At 41.7% G+C, this 25,804-nt stretch overlaps 1 protein-coding gene across 2 annotated transcripts in view; it reads right to left on the bottom strand.

Annotated features, from left to right (window-relative positions):
• DAB1 (DAB adaptor protein 1) overlaps positions 1-25,804 on the bottom strand; it is a 1,267,144-nt gene that overhangs the window by 59,311 nt on the left and 1,182,029 nt on the right. Inside the window, exons 7-11 of one of the 2 annotated variants that reach the window (XM_010365734.2) lie at positions 14,297-14,428; positions 13,515-13,634; positions 13,019-13,057; positions 11,342-11,407; positions 4,547-4,606 (exon numbers count right to left, since the gene is read on the bottom strand). In XM_010365734.2, the coding sequence (XP_010364036.1) occupies positions 4,547-4,606; positions 11,342-11,407; positions 13,019-13,057; positions 13,515-13,634; positions 14,297-14,428 (417 nt within the window). The remainder of the gene's footprint in view (positions 1-4,546; positions 4,607-11,341; positions 11,408-13,018; positions 13,058-13,514; positions 13,635-14,296; positions 14,429-25,804) is intronic. The other variant, XM_030913326.1, reaches the window with a different exon arrangement.

Below are 25,804 nucleotides of genomic sequence, written 5' to 3'. Positions count from 1 at the left end.
CAGGCATTCATTTATTCATTCATTCCTTACACAGGGATTCATTTGTTCCTTTATTTTTATTCATTCACTTACCACTTGAGCAGCTACTCTGTGCTGATGCTCACTGTAATCAGGACATGAATGATATGATTCCTGTCCTCAATGGACTCACAATGCAAGGAGGTATGGAGTAAAAGTGACAACTCCTGGTGAGTAGTTCAGTGCAACAAAACGTTTAGTAAGTGTCTAGTAATTGCCAGTGCACACTGAGTAATCACTGTTATTAATCTAAACTCTCAGAACTCAGTGAATTTGGTTTTCACATCACCATTATATAGCTGAGAAGACCAAAGACTGAATAGAGTAAAGGACTCACTCAAGGTCACATAGCCAGTAATGAAGCCAGGATTCAAACCCCGGTATCTCTCATAGCTTAGGTTACTACCATAGTCCTCAATGGGAAGTATGTTTCAGGCACCATGCTAGGTGCTGAGATTACAAAGCTGCATGAGATGTGATCTCTGCCAAGGTTTCCGAGGAACTCAAAGTCCAATGGTTCACATAAATATGTTAAGAGAAAATGACACTCCATTAGGATCATTGCAAAGAGAAGTATTAGAGGTAGCCCAGAGAAATGGAATACTCTATTTGGGGTAAGGAAGGCTTCCCAGAGAGGGTGTGTAATCCCTTAGAATAGCTGCCAATCCCTGGCTCAGTGAGAAGTGTTTGCTAGAGCGCTGCCTGAAATAGCAATGTGTGGATATGTTCTCATGCTACGTAATTCACATCTTCTGTTAAGGGTTTTGCATACATGTCTCCTTTAATCCTCCAAACAAAGCAAAGGTAATATTATTTTCTTTATGTAGATAATAACATAGAGGATCAGAGATGCAAAAAGCAGCTCAGGGACTCTTAGGAAGTGGCTGTGGTTAGAACTACACCCAGACCTCACTCTGAAGACCAGGCTCTGCGCAGACCTAAACCTGAGAAAAATGAAACCAGGTTGAACCTAGAAAAAATGAAACCAGGTGGAACAGGCCACTGGGCAGTTTCTCTTCTTATGGGAAACTTGTGGAAGTCTCATGACTTTCTGGAAGCTGCTTAACATACCCTAATTGAGTTATCTCTTGTATTTGTCTTTATGGCTAAGGGAAAGGTAGTGAAGGAGTAAACAGTGAGAGGCAAGGGTTTTCAGAGTACAGAGGTACTGTAGGGAGTGTGTATTCATCAGAGAGGCAGGTCTACTATGGGAAGCCTGGAAGGCAGGAAGATCCCAGAGCAGGGAGGGGTGTGTGGTATTTGGTATTGTCTCTGGGAGGCTTAGGCAAGTGGGATCAACTTTCCAATACATATACTACTCTGTCCTCTAATTACGTTCAATCATCTTTTTTGGTAAAAAAGAAAACTGAGTCTCTGAGGCAAGGAAATGTATCAAAAGTCTCACAGGTAGGAAGAGAAGGAGTGCAGATTCCAACTGCAGCCACCTGTCTCTATACAATAACCTGAGGTTTTTACTTCTTACCTCTCTTAGGCTTCCGAAAATGTTGAAAATAGCTCATGGAAAAGTCATCATTACCATCAGTTGGTTCTAGGACTCTGAGAGAATGGCAGGTTGGGAGCTACTGCATGCCATTCAGGCAGCCCAGATATTTTGCAAGGAAAATTTCTAGTGCATTTCCTTAATGATTATTTTGGAGTCAGAAATATAGGGTCTTTCTTAATTCTACCAGGGATTTTCATAAATTCCTTCTACAGATAGAGTCATTCATATATTTATTATTTTGTTTTATTTGAGACAGAGTTTTACTCTGTCGCCCAGGTGCAGTGGCGTGATCTCGGCTCACTGCAACCTTCGCCTCCTGGGTTCAAGCAATTTTCCTGCCTCAGCCTCCCAAGTAGCTGGGATTACAGGCACAAGTCACCATGCTCAGCTAATGTTTTGTATTTTTAGTAGACACAGGGTTTCACCATGCTGGCCAGGCTGACCTCATGATCTGCCTGCCTCTGCCTCCCAAAGTGCTGGAATTATAGGCCTGAGCCACCACGCCTGCCCTTCATATATTTATTAAATGTTCCTAAAGCAGCTATATTGGACCTGGCTTTCATATACCAGGTCATAGGTTTGCATCTGGTAACACAAGGACCCCAGAACATTCAAGGAAGTAACAGGGAAGAAATACTATTGACAGAGGAATGAAGGCACAAAGGCAGGAGTGATCTGCTGTTGTTGTTCAGAGGGAAAGTCCAGAAAGTCCCCCTGAGAACACAAAGTTTGAAGTAAAGTTGGAATGCTAGGGAAGTAAAGTTGGAATGCTGGGGGAAGTAAAGTTGGAATGTTGGGGGAAGGCTGCAGAGAGAGTGGGGGCGAGGGGGTAAAACAAACAAACACAAAAAGATTTCAGTAGGACTGGACCAGAAGGAAGTAGACTAGACACATAGGTTGGAGAGGGGACCTGCAGGCAGCCTGCCTGTGTATCTCAGGCAAAGGAGCTTGGATTTTTTTTTTTTTTTCTGGAACTATTAAGCTTGAAGATGGTGTGGCCATAATCATTAATAAATTCACAAAAACCAAGGTAGCAACTGGAGCATGTTTCCTTACATATCTAAACCTGTTAGGGGCAAGTGTGGCAATTCAGGCACAAATTGAATTGCAGAGAATGGTATCATGGGGAATGGACCAAATTGAAACATGAAGAGCAGGCCAATGTCTTGGTGACAAGGGGGCCTGATGAGGTGCAAAGGCCTTAGGGAGAAAAACTACTTTTTCCCTGAGCAGCACAACACAGAATACGGTCCCTAGACTTGGGTTTTTGAAAACGGGTCCGCATCTGGATATGCTTTTTCATGAAAACTAACACGTACAGGTTTCAGAAGCCATGTTTAGGTCAGAGACGGTGGTTTCAAGATCCTGGAAGAGTGGGTTAGAGAAATGGACACTGATCAGAAAGAAGTTTCACTAAAGGAAAAGGGAGAAGGGGGCGGGCAAGGATGCAAATGGACCAGAAAGACTCCCAACTTGGAGAATACAGAATCTCAGGTTTGGAAGGACCTCCAGAGCTCTCCTATCCATCTCCCTATGCAATGTGTGAATCGCCTTGGTAATCTTTCTGACAAGGGGTCTGCAAGGCTTGCTTGCATAGCTCCGGGAATGGTGAGCTCACTCTCTGAGGTGCCAGCTGGTCTGCACCTGAGCAGCTCTGACTATGGGAGGGTCAGCCTCACTTTGAGCTGGAATTGACCTTCTTATAGTGCCACTCACTAGTCTCAGTTCCAGGATTTGGCTGACGCAGAACAAGGTAATCCCTTTTCCATACAGTGGCCTTTGGAGTCCCATTTCGTATCTATGGATTCTTTTATCCAGGCCAAACATTTCTGTGTCCTTCAGCTGCTCCTCATGGAATGCAGTTTCACATCCCCTTGTTAATCGTATTGTTAAACATGCAGGTGTGTCTTTATCTCTGTCTTACTGTGGGGTCCAGAACAGACAACAGTGTCTGTTCTTCCAGGTAGAACTATTCTTCCAGGTAGAACTATTTTAGCCTCACAACAGTTCTGTCAGAGACAGAACTGACATTGTTGAGGATCTACCTGACTTTAAAACACCTTCTCTGTCCACTCATTGTTGAGATGAATGAGGTCAACAGTGACTGAACACGCTAGTTCCTTGGCCGTGGCAAAGTCATATGTGCCCCCTCCTCAAGAGCCTTCACTGGCTCCCCAGAGCTGCCTGAATTATGTACAGAAGTTGCCTTCTGCCTGCCAGTTGGAGGTCCTAAATATGAGTTCTGGGCACTTCAGTGGTTTGGAGCAGTACCACAGAGCTGGGAATTTACGGTTCTGTCCCAGATTCCCAGGAGTCCCCCCAACACATGGGGTCCAGATCCACTGGACCTTGTTGTCCTTAATGTGGTATGCGTCTTGGGTTCTCCACAAGCCCACTGCACATGACCTTTTCCAAAATTTTCACCCACTGGCTGAACTTTTGTATACCCCAAAGGCCCTGGCCAGCCCTTCTCCTACTGTTCCTTTGAAACTTCTCAATCACTTTCAAATTAGATGGGCAGCTCTCTTTCAACAACAAAAACACTATCCTCCACTTGAGCAGGTCACTGAGCTCCTCTGAGCTTCACTACTATCAACTCTGCCTCTTAGGTTATTCTGAGGATTGAATGAGAAAATGGATATTAGATACACAACACTATTAGATACCATAATACTGTAATATGTTAGAAGAATTATTTCTTCTAAACCATGGCTGGAGACTTTTGCCCTAGAATACCTAGGACCTTGAGGCCCTTAAACAGAGCAGTTTGCATGATTCAACTCACGCCCACTTGTGGGACCAGACCTTCATTTAGATTGGCACCCTTTCCTCAGCGCTACCGTTTCTGCCTCACGTCTCCTTCCTCCGGCCCACTGAAGATTCCCCAGCATGCAGTCCCCAGCAGAAACATGGGGGGCCATGACACTCATTCCAGGAGAAGGGTCTCCTTCCACAGGCTGTAGACATAGCCTCAGTGTGAATCCAGGTCGCGGAAACCTGGCAGTAGAGAGGAGATGTACTTACACTTACAGGTTGACTTTTTGGCACATCATAAACACCTTCCTTCTTTTGGCTGGTGGGAACCTATGGAAGAATTAAATTCAGCACAGTCAAAACACTCTGGTACTCCAATTTTAAAGAACAAAGCAACCAGACTTCAACTGCAACCTGGTTAAAGGTATCTGAGAATGGCCCCCAGGATAAGCCCACGGGAACCTGTTCTAACTGGGAAAGTATCAGGCCAGTCTCCCTCCCTTAAGAGCATCAGATGGGGAGAGGGAGTGGGCATCATTTAACAAAGGTTTATAGGTCGTCTCTGCTATCGGACTCCTCGCAGAATCAAAGACTAGAAACCTGCATAGACTTCAGAAGTCACGCGGTGAAAAAAAATCCTCATTTCCTTAGACAAAAATGAGGCCCAGGGAGGTGCTATACTGCTCCCGAAGTGATTAGAAACAGTTTGTAGCTGAGCTTAAACTGCTCAATGCTGAGTCTGAGATCCAGGCTATTTAAAATATAGCAAATATGAAGATCCTAGCACAAAGCACATCTTCTATTGGGATCATACACAAGCCATCTGATAATTATGGAAGGTATTCATGGAAGAAAAAGGCCCACAAGTGGTATGGAAAGTGTGGGCCTAGTATGCAGAAGATGTTGAGGGCTTTTAACATTAATCTGCATCTTCCTCCCTTCTCTTACTCATCCATCTGGTCTCACTGTGTTATGAGCTAACTGTGACAGCCTGAGCGGGTCACTGAGCTCCTCCAAGCTTCACTACTATCAGCTCTGCCTCTTACTCAGGTTATTCTGAGGACTGAGTGAGAAAATGGATATTAGATACACAACACTATTACATACCATAATACTGTAAATGTGTTAGAAGAATTACTTTAGTTACTGACACATCATATAAATATATATGAACACATCTTATGATACTAACAATAGTGGATATGTTGACTACTTTTCAAATGAGTCAACCAAGGGTTTTTCACTGAAAGATTCCAGATTGGAAGCACTCATTAGTTGTTCCTTTCCCAGCAACTGTCACAGCTTAGCTCACACTCCCATAGCAGGACCCAGCCAGCAGTGGTTTTATAATGGTCTGACAACATGCCTTTCTTTCCATCATATTGGGAGCTCCTTAAGAGCAGGCATAGTGCCTAACACCCAGTAGGCTCTCAGTAAATGTCTGCTGAGACATATGGTAAACGTATGATAGAGAAATGTGGGGAATAGCGAAGGAAAAGTATCTTTTAGGCTTAAGCTAGCTACCTACACCATTGTTCTATAAGAAGTAAGAATTTGAGTTTATTCTGTAGGTCCCTTTGATACTTTTCATCTCATTTTAACTTAAAATCCTTGCAACAACTCTAAGAAATTGGTATTACTATCTCTACTTTAAATAGGAGAAAGTGAGACTCAGAGATGTTAGGGACTTTGCTTAAATCTTGAAAGCTGGTAAGTGGCCAGGTCCAAATCCAGCTCTTTCTGGTGGCCAAACAAGACATCTATTATTAATAATGTGAGCTAACATGGACTGGGTGCTTCCTATGTGCCAGGCGCTGTTCTAAACATTTGTGTCTTATATGTATTCTCATGCAATCCTCAAGGCAGGTCTGTCAGGTAAGACCTCAGTGGGTCCCATGTTGCAGAGGAGAAAAATATCTCTGGCAGTAGAGATATTTGCCCTAGAACACCTGTGACCCTGAGGCCCTTGAACAGAGTAGTTTGTGTGATTCAACTCACTCTGTGAGTGCAATCCATGAATGGGGAAGCCAAAAGCTTGAGCCCAGGGAGTTTGCCATTTGACTGCTACATTATTCAGACAGCTGTTTCAAGTGGGCCTTTTCTTTGACATTACATCCTATGTTCCCAGAAGCTCATGTACACTCTTGCAGAAAACAGAACTGAGTGAGCATGGCTGTGTCGGTGGTACACTTCCAGAGCTGCTCTTGCAAGCTTCACTGTGCAAGTAGCCAGCGAAGAATGTCATTTCTTTGCTCCTGATAACTGAGCGCCATCTAAAAGAAACCCACTAAGAATGCCTACAGAGTCCTTGTTAATGAGGGCCAATAAATTACCAGCCCTCACTTTTGTTTTTACTAGCTCACCCTTTACTGAGCAAAATGAAGAACATTCTGTTGCCCGTAATTCACTGCTCACTACGGGCACTTAGCACAGTTGAACCACAGCTGCCTCTCAATTATCCCTGCAAACGGAGAAGAAGCGGTGGAATGGATAAACCCAAACTGTGCATAATTGAAAACGTTTCTCTACTTGGCTCTCCCATGGGTGAGATATCAATCTGCCTGTTTGTCCTTTAAGATTTATCTCAGCTGGGATATCTTCTTGGCAGCCTTGCCTGATTCTCTAGGCCTTGTTTGGAGCCTTCCCCTGTACTCTTGTAACCTCTGATGCACTTTCATTAAAAAATAAAAGTTGCTAAGTATGTATTATGTGTCATGCATCATGCATTCCCTGGGACGATGATGGTGAACATGATGGATACGGCCCCTGATTTAACAAAGCTCCTTGTCTTATTGCGAGAGATGGAAAAGTAATCAGACTACTGAAATAGAGTGTAAAGTGTGCTTTATCTCATCATGAGGGTTATTGCACCACATTGTAACTGTTCCAGGGTCTATAAGCTTGCTGAGGGCAGGTTGGGATATTTTATTATCCTTGTAACCACAGCTGTAAATATTGGTGAACAAAGAAATGCCTAATCGCCAAGGATTCAGTCCATGAGGGCTAAGACGCATGGTCCTCGCTGTCATCTGTGCTTAGTTGTTCCATTCTGTTTACACAAAAGGCTTCAGTAACACAATATTTTAGAGACATAAAAGTTTCAGACCAAAAGGAACCAGAAGACTGGTGGTTCCAAATCCTGGGTCTGCCACAGGCTGCGACTCAGAGAGTCGCTTTGCTCTCTGAACTTCAGTTGCCCCATCTGCCCATTGTGAGCATCTAAGGGGGCTGTCTATAAACTTCTGAGGGTGGGAGCCATGCCATGGTCACCATCCCATCCCCGTGCCGGATGCATGTGATTTTCCATGTGTCCAGTCATTTATTTGTTCTATAAATAATCGTTTTTTTTTTTTTTATGAACAAGCGAATAGATGTTAAATTACTCTAAAAACAGCACATTACGTACTATACATACAGAAGACACTTTTACTTTTATTTTGGCAGCATGTTAATTAATAGTGTGGAGAGGCAGTTCCAGGCTTTGTTGGGTAACATTTCCTGGTGACTCATCATCATTTAAAAATAATGATACTTGACATGGATTGAATGGTTAACAGAGGTTTTTGAATGAATGAACTTGGAAAATGGCCATGTGGAAAGCTGATATCTTGCTTATATAGGAAGCCTGTTCAGGTATTGAAGAACACTAGATTTAGAATCGTAGGTTCTGACCTTGTATTCAGCACCTAAATTGAAGGAACTTGATTTTCTTTTCTTTTCTTTCTTTTCTTTTTTTTTTTTTTTTGAGATGGAGTCTCGCTCTGTTGCCCAGGCTGGAGTGCAGTGGCGTGACTGGGCTCACTGCAAGCTCCGCCTCTCGGGTTCACGCCATTCTCCTGCCTCAGCCTCCCCAGTAGCTGGGACTACAGGCGCCCGCCACCTCACCCGGCTAGTTTTTTGTATTTTTTTTAGTAGAGACGGGGTTTCACCGTGTTAGCCAGGATGGTCTCGATCTCCTGACCTCATGATCCGCCCGTCTTGATTTTCTTATGTTCAAAATGATAGTCATTGTAGCTGTTTTTCCTATGTCACCATTATTGGAAGGATTAAAATTAAGTGATGTGTAAAAATGTTTTGTATTGGGAGGCTGATAACTTTAATATAGCCAATAACTTTTTCTGAGGCATGCAAAGCAAAAGACAGTTATTATTATTAATATAATTGGGAAAACAAGACTACTCAAAAAATCTCCAAAAAAGAGGTTATATTTACTCAAAAGCCTCTCTATGTCCCTTTTGTTGGAGTTACAAATAGGAAAGTGAAGCAAGCTTGAGGATTTCTGCTAGGCTCTCTGACAACATGTGGTGAGCAAGTTATATTCTGTTTCACTTAAAACATGATCATAAGACATCTTCAACAGCATCTGAAACTGAAAACACGCAAAGAAGGAGGAGAAACTCACGTTTACACAGAACCTACTATGAACCAGCTGCTCTCCTCCTCGTTTTATGTTTTCACATCACTGCTAGGAGCAGAGAATATATTATCCCCATTTCATAGCCCAGAAAATTGAGATACAAAAATTATGTTCTCCACTCAAGTTCACAAAAGAGTTAAAGGTCTCCAGGACTGTCTGCCTCACTCCAGAAAACAAGGAGGTGAATAAAAGCTGAGACCACTGGCTGGACCAAGCTGAAGTATTAACAAACACTGCAATTCAGGAGAAATAGCCATGGAACACTCACAAGCCCTTGAAAAAAAAAAAAAAAAGAAAAAAGAATGAGGCTCCTAATAGCAGCCCCTTAAAAGCCCAGTCTTATCTTCAGGTCCTAGAGCTTATCTCTTATTAAGTAAATTGAGCCCCAGCAGACTGGCAAAGGAGGAGAAGAGAATGACCAGAGGTTTTTCCAATAGAAGGAGATAAAATATTCATTCCCTTAAATGGTAGCTTCCTGTTAATGATGGACAGATGGGAAGATCTGGAGGTCAGAGCTGTTAAAACAAGTGTGATTTTTAGATAGTGACTTGAAAGGGACTTAGAATCTAATTGTGAAACTCAGAATTAGGGGATTCTGAGCTGAGAGCAGCCTCAGGATTTATTTCTTTATTTACAGAGGTCAGAGGGACCTGCAATGGGGGCTCTACCTCTTGCTAGTTCTGGGACCCTGGGCAAGATACCTTATCTCTGTGAGCCTCACTTTCCTTATCTGTAAGGTGGGAATAATGATTCAAGCCACATGGGGTTGTTGTGAGAAATAAGATATCGCACTTAAACCCCATTCACAGAGCTGGCCCACCATCAGCGCATGTGCACATGCAAATTTTCCCATCTCCACCATTTCTGAGTCTTATTATCCTGTAAAACAAGCCAACATGCTTCTCTTAAAAAAAAAAAAAAAAAAAAAAAATCAAAATCCTAAGGTAAAGCAGTAATTGCAAAAAACTGAAAAGGGTCTTGCCTGAGACAGCCCTGTATTTTACTTGCTCATTTTACAGATGAGTAAACTGAAGCCCAGAGAAAAAAAAAATACTTGACAATTAAATTAATGGCTGAGTTGGTACTTGTACTAAAATACTGAACCCACACAGCCAGACTCCACTGTCTGTGACCCATGATGACACCTCTTCTTTCCATTCTACACATGAGCTTGTGAGTTAGGGAAAAACTGTTCGTCTGCTTTATAAAGGGTGAAACTAACTCTGAGAAGTGCCCACTACCACTCAGCCAAAGGTAGCTGGCAAGAGAGCCTGGACTACAACCCAGCTCTCCACCAGCTAAAGCCGGTCTTTCCAATACACCAGGATGTCTCCCTCCCCACTGGGCCCTGACTGCAGTCCCACAGGGCTCAACGGGAGCCCTGCCAACTATAGTTAAGTCTGGATTCAGAAACCTCTAATACTGCAAAGCTTCCTTTTATTTAAAAGGGGCCCTCTCTTCCCAGGATGATTGGTTAATGGATTTTTCCTCCTCATATTCAGATACTGTAAGGTTGTATATACTTTAAAATCTGACACTCAGGACAAATGCAACTTTTCTTATTAAAGATACTTGGTAAGCTACGACTTTCAACAAAACCTCAAAGCACAACCTCACATTTGAATGGAATCCAGATAGATCTAGTGGAGAGAAATATTCAGATTATTACTCAACAAGGCTGACAACTTTAAACCAAGTTTTTGGTAGAACTAACATTATATTTTAGTCATTTAGAATTCTATGCATTTGATAGAAATTGAAAATGTTTTACTTTTATTATATAAGTAATACAAACCCAAGGCAGAATAGAGCACACAACTAACAACATTAAAATCACTTATTAAATACATTAAAATTTTTTCTTCTCCTATAATGTTTCTATTTCAAATTGGGACTACAATACTAATGAGTGAAAACTGGCAGGTCATCATATCTATTTGATGTGCTGCTACGCTGCAATTACACAGACACTTTGGTGGAAGACCATGGCAGAAGGAGCCAGAGCTTCGCCTTCACACCCATGCCTGGGTTTGAATCTTGGCTCTAAATAGTTGTACAACCCTGAGAAAGCTACTCGGCTTCTCTGAGTCTCACCCTATAAAAACAGAACTAAAATATCTAGTTTATAATATCTTCGTGAGAACTAAATGAATTTAAAAACTTTAGTTTTCTTTGCACAATTAAAAACAAGGGTAAAGCCTTTAGCTGTACTTTCATTCAGTTAATATTCTCAATATTGTTTTCACATAGCATTTGAAATTAAATTTGTGCTTTATTTTCAGCAGCGGAGTTGGCTTCTTAAGAAATTTGTTGAGCAAAATTTTTTGAGAAATAAAGGATCCTAACTGTATAATGGACACCGGCTCTCCAGTGTATTACCTTGGTAAAATGGAACATTTTATTTTTGCTTCTACTTAAAATAGTTAAGATATATTCAAAAGTAAAACACTGTACCTAACTGGCTATTAAACATCAACAACAAGGCATGAAAACTACTGGGAAATTATGGGGAACTAAAAGCCAATTCTCTCAAAGATATTTTAACAAGCCAGGAATGACCAACAGAACCCTTGGTTCTTTAGACTATCAGTGTATTTATGCATTTACTAGTAGTGGTGCAATGGTAAGAGAGGCAAGCAATTTTATACCTGATAAATGTTTTCTTCCGTTTCGGGATCACGGATTGGCTCGTGTCCAGCCTCAAACACAATGTACTATTACAGGAGCAGCCAGAAAGGAAAGGTCAGAGGTGAAAAAGAAGAAAGGAAAAACAAGCATTTGGAAATTAAGATACACATCACAGTGAGCATTTAAGAAGCAGGCATAAGAGAAAACACCTTAAAGACACAACTGAATTATTGAAACAAAATGTACCTTGTACATTCCTGCCTTTCCTAAGGAAAACTGCACAGGTCTGCTGGTCAGTATTTCAGCAGTGATTGCATTGAGCCTCTGCAGATCTTTCTGGAGATATAACCTCTTCATTCAATGGCAATTTGTCTCAGTAATATCTGAATACATTGGTAGTGATGAGTATGAATGCTATCTCATTGGAATGCCTGGGATCCCACACTTTGTAAAGTATGGGTTACAGTTGAGGGGCGTCCCTTTTCCCCTAAGGCTCAAAATCCTAAACAAACTCTGAAGAGCTCGGAAGCCCCAAACTCCTTTATCCCATAAATATCACCTTATTTTACATTCTCACTTTAAAATACGCTAAATCGATGTTTCCACGTGCATGTTTTAGACTCTACAGGACTGAGACATTTCAAAAAGGCTATTATTCTTCATTCTGTGCAAGCCAGTGAGCCAGAGGGTGAAGCTCATATTATATACAAATCCTTGGCCCTCAGTATTCTCAAGCAAGAGCATGTCACTACGTGCATCTGTGGCTTTTGTTTGCCATATACACTAGATACTTTTTCCACTTCAAGTTATCTATATTATGTTACTTTCATTGTAGCAGTACCAGCTTTTTGTGTGAAAATAAGCATTTATATAAAATACGTATGTGACACACACACACACACACAAAGAACACCTATGCATCCCAGTTAGAACTGTAAGGTCAAGATTTTCCTTTGTGTTCAAAAAGTCATTTTTTTTTTTTTTGGCTTCTCTTTCTCCTTGAGAATAAGCACAGGGGAGGGAGAGGCTGTCTTTTCCCTTTTTTTCTGCATCTCTGTTTGAACAGACCATATACTTGACCCCAAGAGAGATCACTTCTCTACCCACCACTGAGCTGCAGATCTTGAAGAGAGTCCAGAGAAAGCTAGGGGCAGAAGTGTCTTTAAGGTCACTCTTTCCTTCCTCCCAACAGCTCCTATGGCATGAGCCAGGTAATCGGAGGGTCAGCTTGCCCCATCGAGGGTCAGAGAGCCCTCCTCATAGCCTTTCTAAAGCTTAGAAACCATCCTTTGGGTCTGCGCTGAAATGTTACCAAAATGTCAGCCCCCACCTCTGGTTCTTAACTCAGAGAAGCCACCTCATTATTCATATTCTCTCTAATGAACTCAGAATATTCAAGAGACTCTTGAAAACATTCAGCTCTGGGATCAAACTTTTACAGACTGTGAAGGGGGCCGAGGCAGAGGCAAGAAGGGAGAAGCGGATCTCCAAATCCCAAGATACCGATGCCGGCCAAACTTCTGTTAGTTTTTATGGAAATTTGCTCCTGGAGGGGCTGGCAGCCCTCACCCTCAGAAATAATCTTGGTCTCTCTCCAGGTTTTGCAGTCAGTGGATTCTTCAGGTTTCTGACAAAATGGCTCTGGCACAGGTCTAGTCACTCTTGAATCTAAAACCCCAACTAGTTTCAGAAATTACCTGGTACACAGGATCTTCAACATCCTCTTCCAATATTGTCTATTGCAGAATAAGGAGAGGGAAGGTGAAAAGCAGAGGACATAAAGAAAGAGATGTGAGACTGCATTCAGAAATTACAGGAGAGTAAAGAAACCAGCTCTGGGCAGAAGAGGCTGGTGGGTCATCAAGGCAGAAAAAACAGAAAAGTCAAAACCCTTAGAGCCACCCCCACCTCCACCCCACTGTTAACGATAGCAAAAGCAATTGTGTTTCTTGGGTCCTCCACCCCTGAAATCTTTCTCTGGATTCGAGATTTCACTTCATCTAACATGTCTAGAGTTTAAGAGAATAAGGGATAATTTCTAATGGCTTGCTTTGGGTCCTGTAATTTACACAGGAATCTTTCATCTTCGTTTACTTCTACTTGGCAGCAGGAAGAGAAGGCCCGATTGTCAGTTTTTACATGTGTTTATTTGAAGCCCCGATCTGCAGTGCAAGGATAAATTCACAGGTATACCTGGTACACAGCTTGTTCACACTGCTTATCCTTTTGTGCCTTTTTTTCTAATTCTTCTCTTTGCTTCAATTCATAAATGAGTTGAAAGAGATCTCTCAAGTCCAGAATAACAGGTTCAGCCTGGAGTGAAAGGTGGTAAGGCACATCATAAGGGAATGGTACTGAGATGCAGCAACCAATTTTTGTTTTTGCAGCGACAACCCACAGCCCTTCCTTTTTCTATTAATCTGAAAGCATTCCATTCTTAATTAATTCTACCTTGTTTATACTGGTTTAGCAAATTGCATCTAGGCTAAAGTTCATTTCTTCAACTAATTATATTTGCAAATTCATAATAATCATAAGCATAAAAGGCATTGCTTTTATTTATTAGTGATTTAGACTACAATAAAATTAGAGTAGGCCTTATGCAAAACAGCTATTTGTTTTCTCTTATTTTCTTTTTAAATGAGGCTATGAACACAAGGCAACTTATTTGTACATGGTGCCTCCATCCAGTTTAATCAGAAAGGAAAATAATTAGTCATTAGGAAATACCCATTAGTGTAAAAAAAAAAAAAAAAAAAAGAAAAAGAAAGAAAAAGAATAAACTGGATGGGTATGAGCATGTTTCCTTGCTTCAAGTCTGTTTATCTTTTCTAGATGGGAATGTGAGCAGCAACTTCAGTGGAAATGCATTACTTGGTCATATCTCAGAGTGCACCCTCAAAGACCAATGGAGTCACAGGACTGTCCTCCCAGAGTTCCAAGGAAAGGCTCCCTTCTTGGATAGGGATACTCACCGCCTGGGCTGTTTTTATGGCCACAAATCTGTGATTCCCTTCCTTCCCACAAACATATCCAAAGGCCCGGTGATCTGTAATGTCCTTTGCAATGTAGGATATTTCATGAACAGCATGATGATGCTGAAGGGCCTATCAGAGAAAAAAATGAAGAACATATTTCAGGGGACTTTCCCTTCGAGCTGTTGATCAATAAGAAATGTGTTTCAGCTATGTGTGAACAGGCCCGAAGGGCTTTGGAAAAGCTGTTTAGTCCAGATGGAAAGAAAAAGAGCTACGCCTGCCCTTGAAAAATGGAGGCTTCCCTCTACGGTCTTAATGCTGTGACCAGAGAGAAACACAGGATTGTTCATATGCTGAATAAGCATCTGCAATGGTGGCTTTATTCAGCTTGCTAGAGCCAGCCAGTTTATTTCAATGGGTAGGCTTCTATTTGATCTTTTTTTCATGACACACCCCAGTCCAACTTTTGGATTGATATTGAATTTACTTAAATTCTCAGTGACTCTGTGTGCTGTGGTGGAGGATGTACACTGTACAACTCCAGGGAGTATTGTTAACACTCAGAACTATAGATGTGCATGGTGACAACACTTTTCCAGCAGATGGTGATAGAGTGTGTTGAGGAATAAATGCTTTTCTCTGTTTTGTCCAAAGTCACCACTGGGGGTAGAGGTGGGGCTATGCATATCTCTCAGACTTTTCATTGCTAGGTCTCTCTGTCTGCAACATCAACTCTTTTTATTCACTTGTCCAAATCCTATTTCTCTTTCAACAGCCATATGAAATAGTACCACCTGTGTGTAACTTCCTCTGAACAAGGCTTGCCTTCTCTCTCCCTGGAGAAATAATTCCACCCTATTTGTGTTTCTGTAGAACTTTACTTTCTAATGACACTGAACTGATGAATTTCTCCAATGTTGGTCCCTGGACTTCCTTATTCTCACAGGTCTTCCTTCTCTGATATATTTGCATGAGTCCTTGTCTGTCTTTCCCACCTGGTTCTGTCTTCCTTATCCCTGTCATCCTAGCACTTTGCACTATGCCTGGATTATAGTTGTTGAACTAAAGTAAACTGAGATTGATAATTAGTCATTTGAAAATCTTTTATAGTTGACCTTTGTGCCTTCATTATCTGAGCCTCAACAAAAAATGTTCACCATCCTATAGGGTAATGGTGATCTTTCTGGTTATTTTCCTGTACTAAACCTACTTAAAACAATCCTCATTCAACAGTACTCTGTGAAGGCTTGTATATTCATCTGGGTGCTTATGGTATGTTTAAAGTCCTTATAAAGAGCCTTTTCATTATACTGGGTATTAGGAGGCTTGAATTCTAGCTACTTTGTAAACACGAGGTACCCAGTGTATCCCTGTGTACCTCAAGTTTAACCCTCTAGTAAATGGGAGGTACGTACCAGATCAATGGCTCATAACCCAAAGCCCTAGATCCTTAGGGGTCATTCAATGTAATAAAAAGAGGCCCCATGCAATTTTCAAAATCTCAAAAGCTAAACAGAAATCTTTTATTATTCCTAATAAGTCTATACATTTCTATGTGTATGCAAATGAAAATGCCAAGTTTATTTGGAATTTCTTTTTTTTGAGACAGGGTCTCACTCTGTCACCCAACCTGGAGTGCAATGGTGCAATCTTGGCTCACTGAAACCTTCACCTCCCGAGCTCAAGTGATCCTCTCGCCTCAGTCTCCTGGGTGGCTGGGACTACAGGTATATGCCACCACAGTCAGCTCATTTTTTTGTAGAGATGGGGTTTTGCCATGTTGCTCAGGCTGGTCTCAGACTCCTGGGCTCAAGGGATCCACCTGCCTTGGCCTCCCAAAGTGCTAAAATTACAGGTACAAGCCACTGCACCCGGCCATTTATTTGGAATTATATCAGCTAAGTGTTGCTAATATTCCTTAGCTTACATTTGAGTATAGTCTCTTACTGGCAATTAGTTATGGTTTAAATAGTCCAAATAGGAAAATGGATGATTACAAATGCAGTTTTTTTGGTAGACAGAATCTTCCCCATTACTGAGTCCATGGAGGGAGAGAGAAATGTTAACACAGGAGAAGTTAGTTACAAAAACATTGGGAACCACTGGAGTAGATACTCTCTAAGCTCTTATTCCATCTTCCCAAATCCTTTTAAGCCATTAGGACCCCCCTCCCCCAATACAAAACCAGCCACCTGGTACAGTGGGCCTCTGGCTTTCATGACGGTCATCGCCTAGATGACCACTGCTCTAAACTGTCCATCTCTTGGCCGGTTGCAATCTTTCCAGGCATTTGACCTCATAAATCATTTGTTGCAGTAGAATTTTCTACCTTACCTTAAATTTCCAGGGTCTGACTATTCACTAACCTTTCTGACTACTCTTAGAACTCTCTCTTTGGCTTCATGCTTGCCCACGCTGCCCACTGCCCACTGGACATCATGCTTTAATGGTGGTATGACTGCCCAGTTACCCTAGTCCCTCCAGTGGCAATAAAATGAATGTGTGAGTCTAATGGTTTTTGACACAAATAAGTTGGCGGAGAAGGACATATTTGCTAGCAAAATAATTAGGATCTATTAATTTTTGTTTTATTAAGAGGACATATTTAGTTAGCAGAGGAAAATTGCTCAAAGAGTGGTAGCTTTTTCATGGTGTTAATGATGTAAAATTGATGAGATTTACATTCACGCAACATGGGAGCATTGATTTACAGGCTTTTGTGCGCTAGAATGGTAGGCAGCAGGGAAAAGTGGGAGACAAAGATGTTCTTCTCTTCCTTTCCTAAAAGTATCTCTCTCTCTGCATAATGTGGAGAATGTTATCCACGTTTCCTATTAAATCAAAGTTTGACGACAGTGCCTTATTGATTGCCAAGTAGAATATTGCTCTAAAATTAAGCTGCGATTAGAAGTCTTCCTGGTGGAATTAGATTTGGAGATGATTGTGCAATGGTAAAATATCACCTACCAGGCAAGACAGCAGATGGAGATGTTTTAATTTATCTGGGAATCCTCATTAAGTGTTTTAAAATCAAAACATTTTTAATGCCTGATGATACCTAATACTGCCTTGCAGAGTGTAGCTGTGTGTGCGAGCGTGAAGTGCTTAAAGATATTTGTAACGTTATTCTCTCTCATAGTTAATTTTATGACATGTTAAAAAGGATTGCTCTGAACGTGTCTCATTCATTAGGAAATGAGTCAGTGAGGTGATATGTCTTCCTTCTCTCCAACCTTAACCATGCAGATGTAACATAGATACTTAGAAACACAAATACATTAGAATTCTGCGAATCCCACAATTGCATTATCACATTCGCTTTAGAAACTTAAGAGTGTATCATGAAAATTCTTGTTCACTGAGCCTCAAAATTGCCCCACGTCTTCAAGTAGACTTTATCAGCACAATCAAAGACAGTTGGAACCTTAAACATCAATCCTGAGTTTATTCATGAAGGGACTGAAGGTCAGAGATTGAAATGCCAGGACCAATACTAAACCCAGGTGCTTTTCCTACTCAGGATAATAAAGCACTGAAAAAAGGAAACCCGATTACATAGAATGAAAGTCTCCTTTCTTTAGACTTTTGGCTCTCTCAACCAACAACAAAAAGATGATCCCTTGATAAGCTGGGATGAGGAAGGCAAGGGAAGAAGAGAACTGGGTAAGGGGAGAGAACTGAGAATGTTCTGGATTCAGGCAGGTATCCGAAGTCAGGGAGGGTCATAAATCAGAAGGCTTGGGGTAAAGGCCGGCCACCCCGCTCTCAAAGAAAAAGGTCAAGACAGCATGGCCCCGAAGTTTACTTTCAGGAATTGGCTGTCTCTGGCACCTGTTTAGCATACGTAGGCAGAAAGGTGAGGTGCAGCCTTTGGTCCTAGTGTGTCCAGAATCGGTGGGTTCTTGTCTCACTGACTTCAAGAATGAAGCTGCGGACCCTCGCAGTGTTACAGTTCTTAAAGATGGTGTGTCCTGAGTTTGTTTCTTCTGATGTTCGAATGTGTTTAGAGTTTCTTCCTTCTGGTGCGTTCGTGGGCTCGCTGGCTTCAGGAGTGAAGCTACAGACTTTCATGGTGAGTGTTACAACTCTTAAGGCGGCGTGTCTAGAGTTGTTCGTTCCTCCCATCCAGAGTTGTTCATTTCTCCCGGTGGATTCGTAGTCTCCCTGGCCTCAGGACTGAAGCTGCAGATCTTTGCAGTGAGTGTTACAGCTCTTAAGGCGTCGTGTCTGGAGTTGTTCATTCCTCCCGTCCAGAGTTGTTCATTTCTCCCGGTGGATTCGTAGTCTCACCTGCCTCAGGAGTGAAGCTGCAGACCTTTGCAGTGAGTGTTACAGCTCATAAAGGCAGTGCAGACCCAAAAAGTGAGCAGCAGCAAGATTTATTGCAAAGAGCAAAAGAACAAAGTTTACACAGCATGGAAGGGGACCCCAGCTGGTTGCCACTGCTGGCTGGGGCAGCCTGCTTTCATTCCCTTGTCTGACCCCACCCACATTCTGCTGATTGGTCCATTTTGCAGACAGCTGATTGGTCCGTTTTGACAGGGTGCTGATTGGTGTATTTACAAACCTAGACACAGAGTGCTGATTGGTGCATTTACAATCTTTTAGCTAGATATAAAAGTTCTCCAAGTCCCCGTCCTACTCAGGAGCCCAGCTGGCTTTGCCTAGTGAATCCTGTGCAGGGGCACGCTCCCACTCCTCAACCCTTGGGTGGTCCATGGGACCCGGCACTGCAGAGCAGGGGATGGCACTGGTTGGGGAGGCTCCAGCTTCCTGGAAGCCCACTGGGGCGGGGGCGCTGGGGCATGGCGTGCTGCAGGTCCCTAACCCTGCCCCGTGGGGAGGTGGCTGAGGCCCAGCGGGAATGCGAGTGCAGCACAGTCGGGCTGGCAGTGCTGGGGGACCCAGCGCACCCTTCACAGCTGCTGGCCCAGGTGTTAAGCCGCTTACTGCCCCGGTTCTGGCCAGCGCCTCTTCCTCCGCACCTCTCCACAAGCAGAGGCAGCCAGCTCCGGCCTGGCCAGCACAGAGAAGGGCTCCCACAGTGCAGCGGTGGGCTGAAGGGCTTCTCAGGCGTGGCCTGAGTGGACGCCGAGGCTGAGGAGGCACCGAGAGCGAGGGCTGCTAGCATGTTGTCACCTCCCACTAGGGCATAACAACTGCTCCATCCCAGGAGTGCTTCTGTGGTCAGTTCCTGGGGCCTTGCAGGTAGTTCCAGAGGTGGCTGGGAGAACAACCAGAGAATACCGGCCAGAGTGGGAGGCAGAGGGTTAAAAAAAAGGCAGATGTTGGTTGCCCATCTTCCACATTTCCTTTTGAAAACAGTTACTGTCTTGGGAAAACTTAGTCTAGATATTAAACTACTGCCAAAAGCAAAACAGGTATTTGTTTTAAAAGTAGAGCCTTCAGGAACACCCTAGCTCTCTGCCACGGCTTCACGTATCCCTCCCGTCCTGAACTCTTTTTCGCATCATGGATAACAGTCATCACTAAAGAATTCCAAGGACAATCCAGGTATCAATGTCCTCAATCCATTCTGACCTTCCTATGCATGAGCTTCAGGTAACCTGTGCTGCAAATAATCGGAGGAGCTCTTTACTCTCTCTTTGAATTTTGTACTTTCCCACCTCGTGCTATTGCTCACGTGGTTTTCTCTGCAGATGCCCTGGCCTGTGCTTCATCAGCTCACAGACCTATAGTGTACCTATGACTGAAGGCAGAGCTCTGACATGTTGCCCATGCAAGGAACCTACCCTGATATCCCATTTCCCTGAGTAATAATTCCCATCCCTAGATCTCACTGCATTATATTTGTCCTACGCAGGATGCTTTGTACTTCTTTTGCATTTATCCATTCATCCAGTTACTCACAGCATGTGTATTTATTGAGTGCGTATTATGTTGCTGGTTTCCTGCTATGTGCTATGGCTGCACAGATGAATAAAACACAGTCCCTTCTTCAAGGAGTTCACAATCTCATAAAACAGGTAGGCAAAGAAACTAGCAATCACAATATAATACAACAAGCTTTATATTAAAAGTGTACCCAGTGTGTCACATAGGCTTGGGGCAGGAATGGGGGAAGGCATCAGAGAAGGCTCGACAAAGGAGGTGACCTTGAATTGAGGCTCTAAGGATAGATGGGAAATCTCCAGAAAATAAGGAAGAATGGGCATTTTAGACAGAACTGAATGTGTGAGGGCAGCTAGGTTCTGAGAACAGGACCTTGTTGGGAACATCTATGCACATGTTTTCTCTCTCTCCTTCAGGAATGTTAGGCCCTTCAGAGAAAGATCCACATCTGGTTCTTCTTAATCTTACCCCCTCTCCTAATACTGCACCTTCTGAACAGTAAGTGCTACAGAAGGCAGGCAGGGAGGAAGAAAGAAAGGAAGTACAGGATGAAAGGAATGAATGGGGAGGAAGAAAAGAAAGAAAGAAAGACCAAGTCACCTTAAGATAGGCCCTACATATGCTGGATGTTCAATACACGTTCAATGAATAAATGACTCAGGTTAATTCATAACATTTCACATAGGATTCATTCTGTGAACAGAGAATTTCTTATCTGATCATCATTAAATCTTTTTTCTTTGTATTTCCATGAACCATTTACCAATGTTTAAATGAAGTATCAAATTGTTTGGAGGGTTACTGTCTGACAGAATAAATTACAGAGAAGACTTAATTTGTAGTATGGTTCAATACAGCCAATTAAATACAGTATGCTGAAGATTTTACCATTAGTTTTTTTTTTTTTTAAAGAATAAATTCTACCCTATTTTAGACTTCATATTATTAGTGTGTGTGTGTGTGTGTGTGTGTGTGTGTGTGTGTATGTGTATGTGTAAGAGTGTATGCTTTCCCAAGGCAATACTATTCACAGGAAAAATACCCAACAGGAATCAAGTGAGTTAACAACAAAACAAAAAAACAGAAAAGCAGAGAGACACAGAATAAAAATAGATACATGAAAAAACAGTACTTCATACTACAAGCAATTACAATAGTTAAAACCTCACAAGACAAAGGGAGGCCCAGGCTCATTACAAAGGCCTTTCTCTTTTCTAACATATTTTTGGATGCGCTTGCTGCATGGTGGTGCCAATGAGGCAACCTCTGCACCAGCCCCCAGGCACCCCATCATCAAATGCTCAATGGAGCGGGTCAGAGTGAAGTGCTCCCTGGGTTGGCATCCTGAAATCTAGAAGTTTTTACTCAAGGACAAGACCAAATTTCCAGATAATGTAGTCTCTTGCTGAAGAGGCGGTGTAATAATGGAGGAAAGGTACGGACTCTGGAGCCAGAAGAAATGCAATTCAAATACAAGCTCTACCATTTACTAGATGTCTAGCTTTGCACACATGACTTTAACTGTCTGAGACTTCTTTTCTCTTTTTGTATAATACAAAGAATGATATGGGAACCCAAAATGCTGTTGGAAATATTAAATTGATTCATACAAAATAAGATAGAAATGAGATACCAGTTTTCCCACCAGAATGAAAAATACAGAACAGATAATACCCAGTATTGACCAAAGTGTGAGGAAACATGTAACATAAGGATGACAATAGTATCTCTCTCATGGTGCTGTTATGAGAATGAGTAAATTAATGTATGTAAAGTGACCAGAATAGGGCAAGGCACATTTATAAAGGTTGGTACCTATCAGCCATGACAGGTGTTTTGTTATTGGTGGAAGTGTGATTTGGTGCAACTTTTCTGGAGGGCTGCTTGGCAGTATGTTTCAGAGCTTTAAAGATGTGCATACACTGGATGATTCTTCTTTATTTATCCAGAAAGAACGAAATATCTGGGCAAAAACTTGAGTACAAAATATTCCCTGCAGTGCTGTTAGTATGGTGAAAAGTTAGAAATGTCCAAAATGTTGAGCATTAGCTGACTGGCTGAAGAAAATGCATTTGCTATAAGATGAAATAGTACATAGTACTGAAAAAATTATCTTGTGAAACTATGTATTTTTTTGCTGTGACAATACAATCACAACATTCTGTTGAGTGAAAAAAGCATATTACAAAATAGTATGTTCAATATTATCCTGTTTTTGAAAAAAATGTATACACATCCATATATGTGTACATAACAAGAGTTCTCTCTTGAGTGGTGGAATTACTAGTAATTTTCTTCTTATTTATGCCAATTTTTGCTACAATCAAGATGCTATTTAATAAAGAAAAACATCAGATGCTTTTTTCTTTCGTATTCAAATTTAATGCATGCACCATCACCTAACCCTCCTTGAGCCCATTCAGTCTCCCTCATTCTTATCCCCCATAACCAAGTCCATCTTGTCAATGTCACCTTCCAAATAACTTTCACTTTGTCTACTCCTCTCCATCTCTACCAGCAGATGCCAGGTCACACAGCTATCATTTCCTGTCCGGATTACTGCAGTATCCTCAGTCCTTCCTCATCCACTTATGCTGGCCTCTCCTCTGACAGTCACACCACAGGATGAAGAGATTAAGAAAACCTGGCAAATCTGATACATCTTTCTAGTACTTAAAACACAGCAAAAGCTACCCATCACTCTTAGAATAAAGACGAAAATACTTGCCAGGGCCTGCAAAGCCCCTTGTATGATCTGGCTGCTTCCCCATGCTGACTCACTACATGCCCCTTTGTTCCCCACCACCTTGGTGTTTTACAGTCTCTCAAATGCACCACGCTCAGGTTTTTGCATATGCTGTTCCAGTTACCTAGAAAGCTCAACTCCTTTCCCCCATTCATCTCAGCAGAGATATCTCTTCTCTTTGCAAGTTTCCTTGACCTTCCAGCAGAGACCAGGTTCCCATGACGCAAGTCCTCTCTACTTCCTCGACTTTTCCACTGGGAGTGGGAGAGACCCCTCAGGTTGCCATTATGTATGGGGATGAATTGATCAGTGTCTGTCTCCACTACTAGAGGCCACTCCAGGCAGGCAGCAGCAACATTTTCTTTTCTTATCATCTTAGCCTAAGCATCAAATACAGTGCCTGACATACGATAAGAGTTTTGTACATCTATGCTTTTACTGTTGTAGTAAAATATACATAACATACAATTTACCATTACCATTTGAACCATTTTTAAGTATACAGTAATGTGGCATTAAGCACATCTACATTGCTCTGCAACTATCACTACCATTCATCTCCAGAAAAGTTTTGTCTTCCCAAACCCATGCTACCATTAAACAACTCCCCATTCCCTACTCCTCCCAGTCCCTGGCAACTGCCATTCTCCTTTGTCTCTATAAATTTGTCAGTAAACATTATTATGAATGAGTCTGTCAGCAGGATTCTGTGTCCAGATCTCTCTCTAAACTCCACTGACTCCCTATCCGTTTTCCTCTCTAAGCCTTTGTTTTGTCAACAATTAAAATGAGGAGGTGGAATTCAGTAAATACTCATGTCCTCTTTTGTTCTCAACATTTCTTTAATTTCTTTAAAATTTTTATAACTAGACAACAGCTATAAAAAATCAGCTTCTTCTTAGCAGCTCTCTAAACATACGTTATACACACACCAGTCTAGAAAGATGTGCATGAATTCCTTGCATAAAAATAAGGAGATGCACTAGGTAACCAGCTGAGGGTATTCCAGACCTGTGAGTTGGGCTTAAATTTGTCTAACAGGCAAAGTGGAGCCAGGTGTGCTTTATCAATTAGCAATCACCAAAGTGACAACGAAGCATATTTTGCTAAAGAGAAGTTAAACACACACACACACACACACACACACACACACACACACACACACTCACACCCCTTAAATAAGGAAACTTGCTTCAGTGTTAGTTTCCTAACACTGAGGTTCAACTGAAATCTATGTCCCGTGATCAAGGATGTGGCTATGTATAATCACAGTTAGTAGTGGGATAGAATAACTGTTCTGTCTCATTCAACTCACATTCATTCCCCAAAAGCCCTTAGGTGCTAAGGTACACTAGGTTCTGGAGACAGTAAGATGAGTAGGATGCAGTCTTGGCTCTCTAAAGCTGGCACTACATGTGCATATATGGAAGTGGGGAACTCCTTATTTTACTAAACATATAGTTTGTATATTGTGCTGTCCTTTCCCCATTTCCAGAAGGCATGTAGTATATATAGAAGGATTTGAATTCCTCCATCGTTTTGTGGCCATGAACAAGTCACCTTATTTCACTGAGGCTCAGTTTCTTCATCTGTAAAATGGGAATGATTCCTTTCTCATAGGGATGTAAGGAAGATCACTTAACATGTCTGGCAGAGCATCTGGTAGATGTTAGGTTCTTTGCACTTTGGGTCTTTCTCCCAGGCAACTGAGTTTAAGGTTCTCAATCTAATAACTACATAATTTAATGTTCAAGCACCAAGAGTAGTTTCCTCAGATGAGGACTTCCTTGGAGCTCACAGGATAATGGTCTTGCAGTGGCTAAAGGGTGATGAGAAAAAGAAACACTTGGAAATCAAGTCATCAGAAAAAGAAAAGAGCTAAAAGTTTCAAGCTTTATGATGTCATCTGAGAACCTGGATTCTCTCAGGTTAGATTTTCATTTAACCCTGTAATTTCTTTCTAGTTATGTAAATAAATTCCTTTTGTTGCTCGCTTAAGACTTTCTGAGGTGAGTTTTTCATCGCTTGCAACTGAGAGATTTCTGAACAATATAGTAATCATCATTATTCCTACCTTAGACAGGAGGAAACAGGCTCAGAGAGAAGTGACCTGCCCAGGGAGTAGGAGGCTGATCTGGGCTTTGAGCAAGTTTCACTGACATGCAAATGTATGCCTGGTTTATTGTTAGTAGTAATTAATATTGGAATTATAATCATGAAATGTCTTTGGTTATACATTAAGATAAAGCACAAACATAAATACATTGCTATTAAAAAAACAAGATTTTCAGTGAAAGAAAAATGAGACACAAATACTTTAAAAACTTAAGAAATAACTCTGTAATGTTAAATTTGAATTGGAAATATCAATACAAACTTGACTGAAAATACATATTCCTAGCACTGTTCACCAAAAGGACCTAGAAGCAATGAAACCCCAGTAGCTATGCGCACACCTAATATAACTATTTATTATCCAGCTATCTATTTATCTATTGATCTTTTAACCTATCTAGTGAGAGAATCAGAGAAGGCAAATACGGCAAAAGGTTAAGTTTTAGAATTATCCTTTTACATTTTTTGTTTGAGCATTTTCATGATAAGTTGGAAAAAAAATTAAATCTTAGCATGCTCCTTTCTCTCCCTCCACTCCCTCTCCCTTTCTCTGAGAACAGGAGAAACCAAGCTACTGAACACTTCAATGACTTAACTGAAAGTCAGTTGCAGACAAAAGACCTTTATCACTTCCACTTCAGTCAACCATTGGTCCAAAACATAAGGGAGTCTTTAAGAAGACACATGTGCTTAGAAGTGCTTCACGTTAGAGTTGCTGGTTTCCTTTGTTCCTTCTTGTATTCCCATGGCCTGCATCAATACACGTCAGCCAGTATCTTTCTTTTTTTTGT

This window comes from Rhinopithecus roxellana, chromosome 12 (genome assembly GCF_007565055.1).
Source record: "Rhinopithecus roxellana isolate Shanxi Qingling chromosome 12, ASM756505v1, whole genome shotgun sequence".
Taxonomy (NCBI): Eukaryota; Metazoa; Chordata; class Mammalia; order Primates; family Cercopithecidae; genus Rhinopithecus; species Rhinopithecus roxellana.
The sequence above is the reverse complement of the archived record's forward strand: the minus strand, read 5'-3'. Positions and strand labels throughout refer to the sequence as shown.